Source organism: Euleptes europaea, chromosome 13 (genome assembly GCF_029931775.1).
Source record: "Euleptes europaea isolate rEulEur1 chromosome 13, rEulEur1.hap1, whole genome shotgun sequence".
In the NCBI taxonomy this organism is placed as follows: Eukaryota; Metazoa; Chordata; class Lepidosauria; order Squamata; family Sphaerodactylidae; genus Euleptes; species Euleptes europaea.
In genome coordinates, this window is record NC_079324.1 from 39448803 (window position 1) to 39465160 (window position 16358).

Below are 16358 nucleotides of genomic sequence, written 5' to 3' on the forward strand. Positions count from 1 at the left end.
TGCCAACATTAAATGTCCAAACTCTGTAAAAGCAATCTGTGCAACCTCCAAGAAACATGGGAGATGGATAAAGGCGTGCCTGAGTTTGTTTGCAGAACAGCAGAGTTATAAAATGGGGGAGTGGGGAATGTCAGCTCTGAATGCTAAACTCCAGCAATAACTCCTCTTCCTTCTCCTTCCCCACTGAAACAGAAAGCCCTGGGCGCCGATGACAACATGCTGGAAAGGGACCCAGCCACAGGGATCTGCACCTTGCTCTATGACAGCGCCCCTAGTGGCAGGTTTGGCACCATGACTTACCTCTCCAAAGCAGTGGTCACCTATGTGCAGGAGTTCCTCCCCAGCAGTGGCTGTACCATGCAGTAGCCCCGTTTGGGTTTCTCTGCATGAGCTGGAAGAACAACCTGGGGATTTATGTTTAGGGTTGAAGGCCAGCACTGAACTATCTGGTTGGCAGATGGATCACCTCTCCTCAGCAAAGCCATCTGGTTCTGGTGACTGAACCTGCCTTGGGGCAGCACCACTGGAGATTAACTTTGTGCTGCAATGTCTGCCTTGGGATGAGAAAGGGACTCTTCTGAGCATTGCAGGAAGTATGTATTGTGTGCAAGGAGCTGCGTCTGCACACAATCAAGAATACTGGATATTCAGAACCCCCTTTGCTTCAAGGAGGTTCTGTGCTTTTCAGGCAGAGATTTCTGGGATGGGATCCCCCTCAGGCTGATGGCTTCCATTTGCACAACCCTACTGCTGGAGTTTGAACGTAGAGGTCAAGAGGGCTTCTCAAGCTCTGGGCATCTGTTTTTATGGGGATTCCTACTTGCATGCAGCTGCAGACTTTGTTACTGGATAGGATTTTTCTCTCCATTTAACCTGGGATTTTTACCTGCACTCTGTGAGACTTTGATCAGTCAGATATGCTGCTGCTTCTTACCTAGGGTACTAGTCTTGTTTGTAGTCTCTCCAGTACAAACGCCTTGAGTGCCTTTAATGTCACCCATTGTTCTCCAGCAACACTAGCCCCAGGGTACTTCTCTTCACTCGCTGACACCCTGACCATAGGGTGGAACTTTGGCTGCTTTGTGTCAATCAAGGCAGTATCATGTACCACAAACCATCTCATGTACAAACTACTTGTCTGAGCAGAAGCAGCTTGCCAAATGCAAGTCACTTCAAGTGCACGCCAGTGTCAGTGAGCGCAACTGCAGGAAGATGAGGGTTCAGCATTTTCTTCTTCTCCTCCTCCTCAGTGGGGGCTTTTGGTCTGTCTTCCTGCCTCCACTGAGAGGATCTGCCAAAAGGCTTGAAACAGACCTCTGACTCGCATGGCCAGCCTTGGCCAGCAGATGAGCTGGTGAGGGTGGATGTGCCACTAAGATGATGTGTCTTAAGGCTCCAGCTGCCCTTCTCCAAGGCAAATGATTGGCCGTGGGCCACGTGGGAGAGTTGTTTGATTCTCAGCAAATCAACAAGCCTTGAAGGAAAGTGCTTGGTCTTTATGGTGAGATGCAGTTTCCAGGGCTGAAAGTTACCACTGCGTGTTTGAAATAAATGTCTTTGCCAAGTATTTAAAATGTCAGTATGACTTTCTGGGAAGGGGGAGCCCGCTGTAGCCCATGAAAGGACTGAAATCCCTGGTGATGGCATGTTGCCACTTCAGGAATATGTGACTCCAGGCTTCCCATCCAACAAAGGAGCTAAGCATAGGGGCAGAGCTAAATTCCTAGAAGACAGCAGGCTTGGATGAGCTCCAGAAAGGGGCTGTGTTCCAAGCCTAGCTCCTGGCTGGTAACATGGCCCCACTTTAGTGTGAATCAATAAGTGTGATAGTTGTGCTTGCCTGCTTGGTTTTAAGTGCCAAATCTTTTGCGAAGGAATCAGGGGATGATGTACCCACCCATCTCAATCTGGGATGCAAAAATGTATCTCATAAATGTGTTTACTGGGTTTACATGTTTGGGCTGGTTATTGCAATGCACTTTGTGATAATTTACCGAATTATCCAGTTGCACTTTCTATTCAACCAGGGCTCATTAGCTGTATTACTTCTGGAAACTCCACTCCATACCTTGCTCTTTGGGAGGTTTTTTGTGTGTGGCTTTGTTTTGTCCCCCCACCCCCTAATAAAATTGTAAAACTGTACCTTTAAGTGAAGATTGAAAAAGCCTAGAATTAAATACCTCTATTTCATCACTGTTTTGTTTTGTGTTTTATCATGCACTAGCTGGTAATGGTGAAATTAGAACCAAACCTATCAGTGGGCTGAAGTGTAATACTGAATGGAGGGAAGAATTTTTAATAACCAATACTTTACTGAAATGGAAATTTAGCTGGTAAATGACCACAGTAGCCTTGTGGAAAGTAAAGGAAGTATATTTTTCCATTTTGAATATATAAATATATAACTGTTTTAAATAGTCAAACCTGAAGCTTAGTCTTCAGATAAGGGCTTTCGTGGGAGAGAGTTCTTTCTGAACATCCGCTATTAGAAATCCTTTTACTAGAGATCAAGTGTGATCCTTCTGCAGGAGAAGGAAGGAAATCTCCCTCACTTTTATAAAACGTTTTTTGCCTGGAGATGGGCCAGCAAATGTACCACCTTCTTCTAGGCTCCACCACACACATATGCCCAAATAACTTCAGAAAGTTCTTGTTTCACTAAAAGATTAAGATTGATACTTGGATGCTACAGGCTAAGCCTATGCCAGATCTCAGACGTTAAGCAGGATTGGCCCTGGTTAGTAGTGGAATGTGTAATGCCCAGATATAAGGGCTGGTATAAAATACTATGTACTCATATGCACACACATGGAAGCTTTGGGGAAGTTGGCATCCGGGAGCCATGAACCAAAAAATCATGCTCTCTCTGCTTGGTACCTTCATCCTTAGGAATGTGTTTTCTACTTCCAAGATCACAAGACCTAAAACTTGCTTAGAGACGGCTTCGGGCAATATCTATGGCTATGCTAATTAGAGTGAAGTAGACATTTAATGTGCATTGGTGCTTTTGTGTATCAATCTGCTTGTCAGCAGCCATGGGCCTGCCCCGTGCGAATGCATAAATGATCCTAAGCTTCCTTTGTTTCTGGGGTGAGTAACTCTGCATCTTATTTGTGGGTTATTTCACCCCCAGGTCTGTGTTTAGCTAAATAAAGAATTGTTGCTCTTTTTAACCTCCTCCTAGTTGTCTTCATTGGACTCTATAAGACAACCAGGGCACTTCAAATGGGAGACCACTAAGAAGTCCAGGGTCGCTATGCAGAGGCAGGCAATGGAAAACCACTTCTGTTAAGTCTCTTGCCATCAAAACCCTACACTTTACATGCCCACACAGAAGAGTGATAGAAAAGGGCAAGAGTCCAGTTGCACCTTAAAGACTAACAAAAAATATTTTCTGGTAGGGTATGAATATCTGAAGAAGTGAGCTGTGGTTCACGAAAGCTCATACCCTACCAGAAAATATTCTTGTTAGTCTTTAAGGTGCTCCTGGACTCTTGCCCTTTTCTACTACTTGGTTAGTTCATGAAAGCTCATACCCTGCCAGAAAATATTCTTGTTAGTCTTTAAGGTGCTACTGGACTCTTGCTCTGAAGAAGTGAGCTGTGGCTCACAAAAGCTCATATACCCTACCAGAAAATATTCTTGTTAGTCTTTAAGGTGCTCCTGGACTCTTGCCCTTTTCTACTACTGCAGACAGACTAACACGGCTACCCACTGCGAATTATCTTCACAGAAGAGTGAGTTAGAAATACTCTGCCTATCCTCAGAGGGGACTCTTATCCCTTAGGACCATGTGAGATCAAGCCACAGACGTGGGGTGGAATTTAAACCACCACCACCACCAATAACACGTGCATACCGATCTCCCGATTGCAATAAAAGCCTCGGAGGTGAAGAGCCGTAAAACCATGGCTGAGTGGCCTCCGTTCAGAAAAGGAAGTTTCTTCCCTGGTGGAACTACATTTCCCAGAATTCCGCGGCAGAGGAAGTCTTCACCCCCCTATTAACGTCTGGGCGGCAACCTGCGTTCCTAGCCCGGAAGCAGCCGGCCGGGCGGCTACGGGGGCTCAAATGGCGGAGCCGTCTGCCCCACCACCGGTCTATGTGTACAGCCCCGAGTACGTCGCGCGGTGTGACGTCCTCTGCAAAGTCCCCCAGCGGGTGCGTGGCCGGAAGTGGGCCGGGAGGCAGGGAGGCAGGGGTCGAGAGGGCAGGGGATAATAAGCCATCTCCCCCCCCCCTTTGGTCACGGGGCAAATACATTGTAGGTTGGAAGGGGTTGGGGCGATAGTCGTCGTTGCTGCTGCTGTTCCTCTACAGCGGTGGTTCCCAACCTTTTTTTGGCCATGCCCCACCTAAGCATCTCTACAATCCTGATCCCCCCCCCCCCTGTGACATAGAATTCTTAGCGGGCTTTCCCCCTCTCCATTGTCACCAGCTGACCGCCGTGTACATTCAGATTTTAATTTTAAAAATGTGTATGTCACAATATATATTTATATACTGTATACGAGGACCCTAGAACCATAAGAAATGCAAAAAAAAATTCACTGTTAATAACTCATTCTCCAATTGCCCCCCTTAAAAATCAAATTGCCCCCCTGTGGGGCATGTGCCGCACGTTGGGAACCACTGCTCTCCAGGGAGGGTTAGCGTTGTCCTTACCCGGTCTGGGTCTCTATGGGTTTATTAAGGGCTTGGACTGTCTTGGCCAGCTCCGGCCCCATTGGGGGGCGAAGCAAAACGACCGCTTTGTTGCGTTTGTTTTCACCTTTCCTTGAAAAGAGTGGCGTATACGGTTCTCTGTTCCTCATCCTCATAACTAACTAACAGGCTAATATAGAATGGCTGGCTCGAGGTGACTCACTCATGGCTGAGGGAGGATTTGAATCCGGTTCTTTCGAAAACTCCAGCCACTGCAACTGGCTCTCTGTCTCCACGCCGGTTACGGTAATAGCAGCTGTGGAGAAGCTTAAAAAGGGCTGAGAGAACACCCCCCCTGCTACATTGAAAGTGTTTTAGTGCTTGTATAATTCCATATACATCAGAAACGATGTTAAAACGGCAGAAACCAGACCATGCAGAGCAGGTGCCGGCTCACCTGCTTTGGCAGTTGCATGGTGTGAGAGGTAAACATTCTACTGTTGCAGATTTTCCTAAGACTGAACTGGTAGTGATTGGGTGGGGCGACGGAAACTGCGCCAACTGAATGTCTATTGTGAAGCTGGTAAAGACCTTGGAAGGGGCCAGGCTGGGCACCTATGCTCCTTGTGAAAAGAAATAGTACATGGGGCGGAAGACTGTGGAGAGTTGTGTTTAAAAGCTGTTTTTAATTCAGAGTTCAGTATAGTTGTATCCTTTGAAGAAGTGTCAGAAACACTTGGTTTTTGTTGTTTACCATAATTTCACACAGAGCTACTGACTGAATGGAGAAACTAATTTCCAGTTGAGACTACAAAATACAGATTGAGGGTCTGGGCTGTGGTGTTCAAACCAGGGACAGTTTTTCTTTATGCTGTGTGGGTCATGGATGGCTTGTGTAGTTCGTTGCCCTGGATGTATGGAGTGAGACCCTGGAGAGCTGCTGCCAATCTGAGTAGACAATACTGACTTTGATGGACCAAGGGTCTGATTCAGTATAAGGCAGCTTCATGTGTTCACGTGTCTTTTTGATTGCAAGCAGAGGGGGATGACATTGGCACAATGCTTGGTGTTGTGACAGGCAGATAATGGCTGTGTGTGTGTGTGTATGCAGTTGTATATGCACTGAAAGAGAAGAGTGCTGGGCTTGAGATACTATAAGGCCAATTGAATTACGCTCAGAATCAGCATTATTTCGTGGTTAGAATGTCAGAGTAGGATCTGGGAGACCCATATTCAAATCCCCACTCTGCCATGGAAGCTTGGGTTGGTCGCACACTCTTAGCCTTTCCTTGCAAGGTTGTTGTGAAGATAACATGGAGAAGGCAACAATGTTGTAAGTCACGTTGGTTCCCCACTTGGAAGAAAAGTGGGGGTATAAATGAAATAAAATAAACATTTTTTAAAAGATCAGTTGCTCTCTTTGTACATGTCTTCCCTACAGGCCAGCATGGTGCATTCCTTGATCAAAGCATACTCCCTGCTCAATCACATGAGGTAGGTGGAAGCAACACACCTTACCGAAGGCCTTCTGGATCTGAGCTGTTTGAAGATTATGAAAATGTCTGCCAGTTGCTGTGGGGTTTTGTTCTTTGAGTTTTCCATTTTCTGAATGCTAACATTATGGACAGCTCTTATAATTTGTGTAATTCATAACTGAGTAATATGTGGTAAGGTTTCATTTTCTCAGAATTTAATGTGATGTCACCTTAGAGCCAAAAAGCTTTCCTGGAGAGGGAGATTCAAGCAGGCATCCTCTGATCAGATGTCGAAGGGGTCCTAGTATCCACCTATGCATGTGCCCTGTTCTTTTGCCTCTGAACCTTGTTCTAGCCTGCTTCTTTCTATGCTGGTTGTGATGCAAGGGATGAGCTTTACCTCTCTGCCTCCTCTTGGTTTTCCTAGGGTAGTCCGGCCCAAGGTGGCCTCCATGGAAGAGATGGCGAGCTTCCATACGGATGCCTACCTGCAGCACCTGCAGAAGGTCAGCGAGGAGGGTGATGATGACCATCCAGAATCTGTGGATTATGGCCTAGGTGAGGAGCTCATGGCCTAGGTGAGTCCCACGCCAGAAGGCAGGGCAGGGCAACCAAGTGGAAGGGTTCTGGGCAGTCGGTATGCTGGGGACCCACTTACACCAGGGGGCCTCTTCGTGCCTTGCTACAGCCCCCCACCCGTGGTCTCTGCAGGTTATGACTGCCCCGCCACGGAAGGGATCTTTGACTATGCTGCTGCCGTGGGAGGAGCCACCATTACAGCAGCCCAGTGTCTGGTGGATGGCAAGTGTAAGGTAGCGATCAACTGGGCTGGAGGGTGGCATCACGCCAAGAAGTAAGGACGCACCTTTTTGTCTTATCTTTTCCTAGCTGGTGTCTGAATTATGCCTGGCAGGCTGTAACGTTTCCCCCCCAAAAGTGCAGCAGGAGGAGAAAGATAGCACTGTGAGAGGGAGAGTTGCGTTGTTGTGTGTTTTGGGGTGGGAGAGGAGGTTGGTTGAATGGCACAATGAGCAGCAGCTGTGGCAGGAGCATACAGAGCTCCTAAGAAGAGGAGGCTGAGGCCTAGTTTGCTACAAATGTTCCTGAGCCCTCTTTGGCCCAGATTACCTGCTTCAGAAGCTGAGAATGTCTACCTTGCCTGACAGAGTGGGCAGTTTGCTCTCCAGACATGTCCTTCTTTGTGCTGGTTGGCTGCTGACTCATCTGTTTACTCTTTAATGCAATAACATATTTGTCCTGTGCTGCCTCCTTTTTCATAAAGGATAATCTTTCTGTAAGAAGACCTGCCTTCTCTCTATCCACAAATGGCACAGAGGTTGTTGGGTTCATCAGCTGTGAAGAATTAATATGGCAGCTGCTAATAGGTCCACCTCTCAACGTGATGTTTTGTTTGCAGAGATGAAGCTTCCGGCTTCTGTTACTTGAATGATGCTGTTCTGGGCATCCTACAGTTGCGGCGAAAATTTGACCGCGTCCTCTATGTGGACCTGGATGTGCATCATGGGGATGGTAAGTAGCCTTCTGACACTAGTCTCATTGTTGCCTTCGTCAGCCCCCCCTTATGAACAAAGCCTACGTGCACTGAAGTGGGCTAAATCAGAGTTCTTATGGCCTAACAGAGAACTTGAGGGCTGCCACCCCCACCCCCCCATCCTCCTGGTCCATTAAGGGGACTTTGACTAGGATAAACTCATCCAAAGACACGAGCCAATGAGGATATTAATCAAGTGAAGGGCTCTTCTCTCTTAGCTAGTTGTACATATTGCGGCAAAGTCAGCGTGGCTATCCAGAACATCCTGTGTAGAGAGTGGGGTGTCTGTGGTCCCCCTCTTGGTTCATCTGGGAGTCTGGGCTGCAGCTCCAAGGGAACCTTGTCGCAACTTTGAACAAAGCCAGCTGTTGCCTGGCTGGAATGAGGCCTCGTTTATACCCAGTTTCACACTTGCCAATCTACAGACTTTTATGGTGTATTTCATTTTTTGTATATCTCTCCCCTTGGCATCCCATATTTTCTGATTGGTTTGTGCTGCGGTTGTCTGGGAAGCTCCCCCGCACTCTCCGCATTTTGACATATGTTAAAGTTACCTTAATTTATGGTGCTATGGGAATGGACTGCCCAATTCTGGGGGCAGCAGCTGTACATGGTAGGACCCTCTGATGCCACCTCCTGCTTTTCAAAGTCAGGACCCATTCAGGCCATGTTTGAGCTTGGCTTCAGATGGGTGTGCAGTTGGGCCACCTTCCGGCCCCACATGCACCTCTTCCATTCCATCCGTAGCTCCAGGGATGCATCTTCTTGGGCTGGACCCTCATATGGTGAGCCCGTGCATAGCTGATGCCCAAGTTGTATGCAGAGTGGTTAGCATCTCCTTCTGTGTTGACTTTCTCTTGCCCACTCAGGTGTTGAAGATGCTTTCAGTTTCACCTCCAAAGTCATGACGGTCTCTCTGCACAAATTTTCACCAGGGTTTTTCCCAGGCAAGTGATCCTTTGTTACACTGAGAACTTCTTCCCTTCGTTTCATCTGTGATTCTCCTTCTATCACTGCCCTGCCCACCACCCCACTGCTTCTGGTGAGAGAAATGGGATGCAGAAACCACAATGTGTTTTGTGGTTTCCATCTTGCAACTTGTAGGATGCAGGAATCCCAATGTGTTTTGTGGTTTCCATCCTGCAACTTACAGGAACAAGTGAGGCTTTTTGATACACGGAAATGTACAACATGTAAGAGGCAGCCCATTTCTTTAACTGTGTGTTTCCCCTTGGATTTGCATCTGTCACTTTGGTTTTCCTGGGTAATGTTCCCAGAGTTGAGTGTGTGGCTGCTGGTCCTTGGATTTATGTGCGACAACGTTTGCTCTGCCAAAGCCTCTCCTAGTTTTCCCAAATCAGCTTCATTATAACATGCAAAGCTGCCTTAGGCCACTGGTTCATCCTTACATGCAGGTGAGCATAGGATGTGTTGTGCCCACAGTTAGCGTGATGCAGCACTGCAAAGAATGACATGGTGTTGGTCTTGCAGAGAGAGCTCTGGAGATTGTCAGTACTGTGGAGCAGGGCAAGACAAGGGGCTTGGTATCATCCTTTCTCCTCTGCTGGCCGGCTCCTTCTCTTGCCCTTGACAGCCCTGCTTTTTCAGGATGCCTAGCGAGACTGTCCCAAATTCTGGAGGGTGTGAGTGAACTTCAGTGCTGCCATTTTGTTTCATGCCAGCCCTGCCATCCTTGCCACGGTACCTTTGGGGCAGGCAGTGCCCTCAGTCCAGTTAACTTGCCATCTCACTTTATTCAAGGCACTTGCAGAGCAAATGGCGGTGACCCTTTGTATATCTGCCATGGCAGAAAGCACCCTACACACACAGACCCACACACTGTCTGTCGGTCTCTTTAATCTGAGTTTGTGACATTCTCTTTTCTGCCTTGCACAGGAACAGGAGACGTGACTGATGTGGGCCTGGGAAAAGGGCGCTATTACAGTGTCAATGTGCCCATCCAGGATGGCGTTCAAGATGAGAGATACTATCAGATCTGTGAGACGTAAGAGTCAGGGAACCCTAGAGCTGGAAGTGGCTTTATAGGCCATCTAGCCCAACCTCCCTCCCTGCTCATTTCAAGAAATGCAGAGTTTGAATGTAATGGACAGATGCGGTCCAGCCTCTGTTTGAAGAGTTCCAGGGGAGGCACACCCCCACCCCCCATAATTGGTTCCATTTGTCAAACTGCTCTTAGCATTAGGTAGTTTCTGCTCATCTATGCAGCCCTCCTCAGAGGCCATCAAAACAGGATGTATCTCCTCCTTCAAAGTCTTCCCTGGATCATCAGCTTTTTCTCCTCAGCATGTAATTTATCATCCTCAACCCCCCTCTCCTCCCCGCTTATTTTGCCTGCCTGCCTAACTTTGGGGGATTAGCATCGTCTGCGTGTGTGAGGGATTGTCCTTTTCAGCCCTGCTGTACATAAGCAGGATATTTCCTGATTATTCAAGTTAAGTCTCTAGGATTGGCCTTGAACACTCCTAGATTCTCTGTGAGATTTTGAAAGGCTTGCAGCTTTTTGCTGCTCCCCAGGAGGCATCTCAGGTTTTGGCTTTCACTGGACAAATGTGAGAGTTTGGCTTTTTCCAGCCTGCCCTTATGGCCTCCCTCTCTCCCTCATTTGATGCACTTCAGTCACTTGACCTCTTTCCTCTAAATTCTCGGCAACAAAAAGGCACTTTAGGCTGCTTGTTCCTGGGGGAAGAACGTTGACCTCAGTTTGCCAGCTCACGGGGAGAGATGGAGACCTCCCTTCCTGTGTGAGGCAAATTCTTGTTTGTGCCAGAGATTTTAACCTGCAGTAAACCTAGAGTTCCACGTGGTGCTTAAAATGGCAAAGGACCCAGGGTGCCCGGTCGTTGATATTTTAGTGACACGGTCTTAGTACCACTTCCAAAGAAGCATGCAGGGTAATAGCCTGTCTTCTTCCTTGCAGGGTGTTGAAGGAGGTCTACGTGGCATTCAACCCTGAAGCTGTGGTCCTGCAATTGGGAGCTGATACGATTGCTGGTGACCCCATGTGCTCATTTAACCTGACCCCCGTGGGTGTTGGCCGGTGCTTGAAGTATGTTCTGCACTGGCAGCTGCCGACCCTCATCCTGGGAGGAGGTGAGTGGGGACAGAGTCTCCCAGGGACATTGGTTGTGATTCCTTTGTAGTGGCTAAAGGGTGACAAAGGCACCGGCCACAGGAAGTTCTCCGCAGCTCCGCTTTGCAGCTCCCAGTCCTTTCAGTGGGACTTGCAGGGAGAACCTCATTCTTGATCATGCCTCTTGTGTCCACTTGCCTGGTTTCTGAGTGGAGGGTGGTTCCAGGCAGTTCACTCTGGGATCAGTCTGGGACGGGGCTGTCTTCAGGGATCAGCCCCAGGATATGAGAAACTTCATGCATGTGCAGAGTGCCTTTCCTTCTACTGCTGGCAGCCCCTAGGCAGAAAGAAGGGCTTTCCGATCAGAACAGGTAAGCTTTTGGAGATACCTGAACCCCAGATTTAACCCAAGTAGGTTTTTTGCCACCAACCATTAGGGCTTGCAGTTGGTGTTTAAATGTCAGAACTTTAGCTAGCTTGCAGAATCCAGGTGGTTACAAGTACAGTCGCCAGGCCTGTGTTTCTGGGGTTGAAAATGAAAAACCTTATTTCTCTGGAGTGCAAATGCAAAGAGATGTTCCTGCTTATCACCCGTTCCCATCATGACTGCCTGTCTTTCTGCTTCTTCCTGACTTGACATTCTGTCCTGGACACAGGAGGATACCATCTGGCCAACACAGCTCGCTGCTGGACATATTTGACCGCAGTCATTCTTGGGAAAACGCTATCCTCTGAGATCCCAGATCATGAGGTGAGGTGCTAATGTGACCTCTCTTCCTCTGTGCACAACAGCAGAGTCATTTCAGGTCCTGGCCATTCAATACAGTCTTGTTAAAAGCAATCGGATAACAATAGCACACTGTCTCTGCAGCAGCAGGCTGGCTTGTTCTCAAACAAAACAAAAAATCTTGAGACAATCTGCATCCTTTTCCAGGAGTTTTCAAAAGCCAGTCAGGTTCCCTGGGCTTCCCTGTTTTCATAAAGAACTCTGGTATTAAAGACCAAAATAAACAAACAAAAAACCCTACACTGCCTTGATTTATGTCTGGGTCTTTTGTACTGGGGTAGCATAGAGATTGAGGGCATTAGATACAGCATTTGGAGATCCGTGAATGGACGTCATGCAGTTTTTCAAATACTTAAATAGTATCTGGACCCTAAAAATGAACTGGGGAAGGGGTTAATCTCTGCCCCCCCCCAGTGGTGTTTTCCTGTTGTCGGTTGGCTATCTAGAAGTGCTGCTGTGACTCAAATGTACAGGTTCTATATAGCTTGCCCACTATCCTGCTCACACCCTGCTTACTAATTTAATGGTATCTCCCTTGAACATTGAAATGTCAGAAATAAATAGGTTCAGGATACAATTCTGCATTTTCAGCTCAAACCTTTGCACCATTTTTAGGGGAGGAAAATGCAAAATATATTGTCAATCAAATTTTGCGAAACCTGTAGGAATAAGAACATACATAAGAACATAACAAAGGCCATGCTGGATCAGACCAAGGTCCATCAAGTCCGGCGGTCTGTTCACACAGTGGCCAACCAGGTGCCTCTAGGAAGCCCACAAACAAGATGGCTGCAACAGCACCATCCTGCCTGTGTTCCACAGCACCTAGTATAATAGGCATGCTCCTCTGATCCTGGAGGGAATAGGTATGCATCATGACTAGTATCCATTTTTACTAGTAGCCATGAATACCCCTCTCCTCCATGAACATGGCCACTCCCCTCTTAAAGCCTTCCAAGTTGGCAGCCATCACCACATCCTGAGGCAGGGAGATCCACAATTTAACTATGCATTGTGTGAAGAAATAATTCCTTTGTCTTTTTCTGCCCACTGGTGAGGCCTTATTTTCTCCCAATTCAAATTCTGCTGAAATGCTGGTATAAAAGTAGGCTCATACATTCATGGCACAGTGTTCCATATCAAGTTCTGACAGCAGCTTTGGCACCCATTTTCAAAGGGGGCCAGGAAGGGTGTAAAAACAAAAGCACTCAAATACGATGCCTGCAGGTGTCTCAGTTGGGCTTTCCCAGCTGAGAAGTCTGAATTGGCAAACTTTTACTGAAAAGTGTGATGGTTGCTCTCACTAAAATCAGAGGTCTGCCCATGAGAAGGAGGCCAAGGGATGAAGGGCAGAGAGAAGAATGCAGGGGGCAGAAGGGGATTGGGTTCCCCCCATGGGGAAGCAGCCTTTTTGCCTTGACCATCAGGGATGGAGCTGGGATAGGGGAGGCAGTCAGCCTGCTGGGCTTCATTTGCTTTCCCCCAAGACCTTCCTGGGCATCTTGCCCCACTTCCACCTGCCAGAAATGGCAGCATTTCTGCTCCTTATCCTTCCTTTCCCTCGGTTCCCTTTTCAGTTCTTCACAGAATATGGCCCTGATTATGTGTTGGAAATCACACCAAGCTGCAGGCCGGACCGCAACAGTCCTCAGAGTATCCAGGACATACTCAGCTGTGTAAAAGGTGAGGTCTCTAGCGGAACAGACCCCTCCTCGCTGGGGGCAAAGGAGGATTGGGGAGACTGGGAGGGCTCTTGGGGAAGTCACCGAACTTGGCCTCTCTTTCCCCCCATTTAACCAAGCTGCATTTCACTCATGTGAGAAATCTGTTGGGGTTGGAGTTCATGTTGGGCTTGCTATATGGACACTGCTGGAAGTCCTTCCCCCCCCCCCCTGCATGCAACAAAGCATTCTTGCATCCAGTAGCTTTTAAGTAGCACTTCGTGCATGATGCCTTGTCTAAACCTCCTCCCCCCTCCCACTTTCCAGAGGCTATATCTGCTGTGAATGGGACACATTTCTAAATGGGGCAGCTAGGAATTGGGGGAGGGGTCTCTGGCACCAGAATAACATGATGCTGATCAGCCCACAAATCCTTGTCACTGTCTTCATTCGTAAAGTGGCGTCTTTCAAACATAGAAGCCTTTAAAACCTCTTGTCTAATTCACCCTGAGAGTAGCTTTGGGTGGCAGGGCACTCAGGGCCATGCTGCACCTGGCACTGGAGATCTGTATTCAGATACCCATACATGCAAGAAGCATATGTGGGGCCCCTGATCTCTGTCTCATCCATAGCATTGGGGAAGAGGAGTTTAACTCTCCTTACCCCCTTCCATACCTAAGCCCTCTTGTCCCCCTTCCAAGTTGCTTTAAGCTCCCAGTGGAAAGGACAGGCAAAATACGGACAGATGACTTCCTTCTCTGCATAAACAACTTGGGAGCAGGGGGCTAACTCCTCTTCCCTAATGCCGCACCCCAGGTTCGTTCCCTCTCCTCCCAGTAGCTGCGCGTTGTGGGGAAAATACCTGTCTGAAAATCTGAGAATGGCTGTCCAGTGCCTTAAGTAATTTGGCCCTCCAATTTCACTCCCTGTGTGTGCCCTTCCCTGCTTTTTATGGCTGACTCAGCCTTCGCCTCCCTGCTGAAGAAGGGCTTTGTGAATGTTGCTCTGTTTGCAGGGAATCTGAAGCATGTGGTGTAGGAGGAAAAGGACTGCTCCTCTTACCACTTCTCCTGGGCCAAACAGACTGAGAACTATGCAGTTTGCTGCTGCAGGTGGACTTTGGAAGAAGACGCTGCCACCCCTCTGCCATGACCATCGATGCTGTTGTCTTACCCACTTTTAAAAAGTAGTAGCAAATTCTTGGGGGTGGGGGCTTGTTATGATGGTTTTTAAGGAAGGGAGGTAGCATTTCTGTGTTTGGCTTAGGTGCTCATTTTTCTACCTTCTTATCTACTTTGTGGGGACCGCAGGTACAACTTGCCTGTCCCATGGCAGGGGCGCGCTGTACTCCTGGGGATGAGGGGGTGGGCCTTGGGCCTTCTGCCTCTTGGATTGGCTGCCTCCTCACCAGAGGGAGAGGTGGCTTTTCAAAACTGTTTGAATTTAAAATAAAGTATTTGATATATTTGCTGCCTGGCTTTTTGCATGGTCCTTCAGAGGTTCTGCTGACTGCCCGATTCTCCATACCACGTTGGGCTCGGCACAGTCCCCTTTTGAGGAGAGGAGGGCACAAAGTCCTGGTGGCAGGGAGAGACCCTGGGAACGCCTGTTGAAACTACCAGCCCCAGTTCCCTCCAGTCCATTGAAGATAAGGCAGGTCTTATAGAGAGTGGCACCCCGAACCACCTTGGGTCATGCTTGAACTTGACTCGGAGGTTTATTTTTTTAAAAAATTATTCATTTATAATCCACCTATCTCATTGAGGATCAAGGGGGATTACAGAATTAGGCAGTGTTTAAAAGGTCATCCCTAATATATACAACAAGTAGTTCAGAATAAGGTGGTTTCACTGTTGTCTGAAGATCACCCTTTCACTCATGACACTCCTATTTCGAGATCGCAATGATGGTTGCCTGTATGTTTCCAAGTTCAACTCAAAGTGCTGGTTATTACATTTTAAAGCTCTTCATGGCAGGAGCCCACCTTCTTGAAGGGGCCGTCTCTCCCAGTATAAATTCCTGCAGCAGCTTCAGTCTTTCCAATATGTTTTCTTGACTCAAGCAAGCAAAATGTGCTGCAGTCCCAGTCCTTTGGAGTTGCCTGCGTGAGGCCATTAGGAATGCTCCCACCCTTCTAGCCTTTAGGAAGCTTTGCAAGGTGAGCTTGATAGGAGGGCATCTGAAGATGGATAATGATGCAGGTTTGTGTTTGGCTTCTTATGTGGTTTTTACTGTGGAATTGGTACACTGCTTTGGGCCCTATTGGAAGAAAAGCAGGCTAGAGATTTTTGGGAGCTGGTGCAAATTTGACTTTCTTCATACTCTTCTTCCTGATAGATATTTTTGAAAGGAAGTTTCAATTAAATGTGGGGGGATTGGAGATGTTACATTGAATCCAGCCAGAGTTTTCACTCAATCTCAGCTAATTCCCCTCCTTACTTACAGCCCCCCCCCCTCACTTGTCTTTGGTTTGTGCAGGTCCCGTGCACACCAGCATAGCATTTTTGGTGTTCAAAGGTGACCCACTTTTCCCTTTTTTACCTGTGGAAAAGCTGGTTGGATCGCACCGTTAAATTTTTGAAGGGACCAAGAAAACTTTTTAAATTTAATATTGTAGTCACCTGAGCTCACTGATATTTATACAATAAAAATTAATTGTGGTGGGTGGCCTTAGTTATTTGCACGTCTTCACAGGATAGGGAACTGTGATAGGAAAATCCAGCTAAAGCAAACACGGAGGGAATCCATGAGCGTGTGCACAATGGATTTTATTTGGATTGTGGGCATGTGGATATTCTGGCTGTGGCAGATGGTCAGAGAATGGGATTGGCTTGGATGAGGCTAGGGGAGAGTGGGAATCCTCCTTCCTTGGTTCTTCTCATATTTACTTTCCCTCCTGCTAGTCTGTCCCTCTTCCTGTTGTCATTTCTTTCGTTTCAGCAGTAGTTTCTAACCAAACTGAGCCCCTAATGAGGACATTATCATGCAGATAATGGAGCTAGCGTGGTATTGTGGTTAAGAGCAGTGGACTCTTATCTGGAGAACCGGGTTTGATTCCCTGCTCCTCCACATGAGTGGCGGACACTAATCTGGTGAACTGGATTTGTTTCCCCTCTCCTACACATGAAGCCAGCTGGGTAACCCTGGG

At 47.7% G+C, this 16358-nt stretch overlaps 2 protein-coding genes across 3 annotated transcripts in view; both read left to right on the top strand.

Moving 5' to 3' along the window:
• The window catches only part of PHKA1 (phosphorylase kinase regulatory subunit alpha 1), a 32334-nt gene extending 31935 nt beyond the window's left edge, over positions 1–399 (top strand). Inside the window, exon 33 of the mRNA XM_056859218.1 lies at positions 193–399. Coding sequence (XP_056715196.1) covers positions 193–366 — 174 coding nt within the window. The 3' untranslated portion in view covers positions 367–399. The remainder of the gene's footprint in view (positions 1–192) is intronic.
• Positions 400–4036: 3637 nt separating this feature from the next.
• Positions 4037–14287, top strand: HDAC8 (histone deacetylase 8). Of its 2 annotated transcripts, XM_056859217.1 has the most exons (11): positions 4037–4161; positions 6086–6138; positions 6547–6677; positions 6831–6972; positions 7537–7649; positions 8541–8618; positions 9568–9676; positions 10610–10782; positions 11419–11513; positions 13127–13232; positions 14226–14287. In XM_056859217.1, exons 1-11 carry the CDS (start codon positions 4072–4074, stop codon positions 14246–14248), a joined length of 1113 nt encoding a protein of 370 aa, XP_056715195.1. In that variant the 5' UTR covers positions 4037–4071; the 3' UTR covers positions 14249–14287. The 2 variants fall into 2 exon arrangements, with proteins under 2 accessions (XP_056715195.1, XP_056715194.1); XM_056859216.1 differs by lacking the exon at positions 8541–8618.
• The last annotated feature ends 2071 nt before the right edge of the window (positions 14288–16358 follow it).

What these genes read in the sequence shown, in the direction of transcription:
- HDAC8 (XM_056859217.1), top strand. Translation starts at nt 4,072, where the DNA reads ATGGCGGAGCCGTCTGCCCCACCACCGGTCTATGTGTACAGCCCCGAG. An exon ending in TCCCTGCTCAATCACATGAG is followed by an intron (nt 6,139 to 6,546) that starts GTAGGTGGAAGC and finishes TGGTTTTCCTAG; the next exon opens with GGTAGTCCGGCCCAAGGTGG. An exon ending in ATCTGTGGATTATGGCCTAG is followed by an intron (nt 6,678 to 6,830) that starts GTGAGGAGCTCA and finishes TGGTCTCTGCAG; the next exon opens with GTTATGACTGCCCCGCCACG.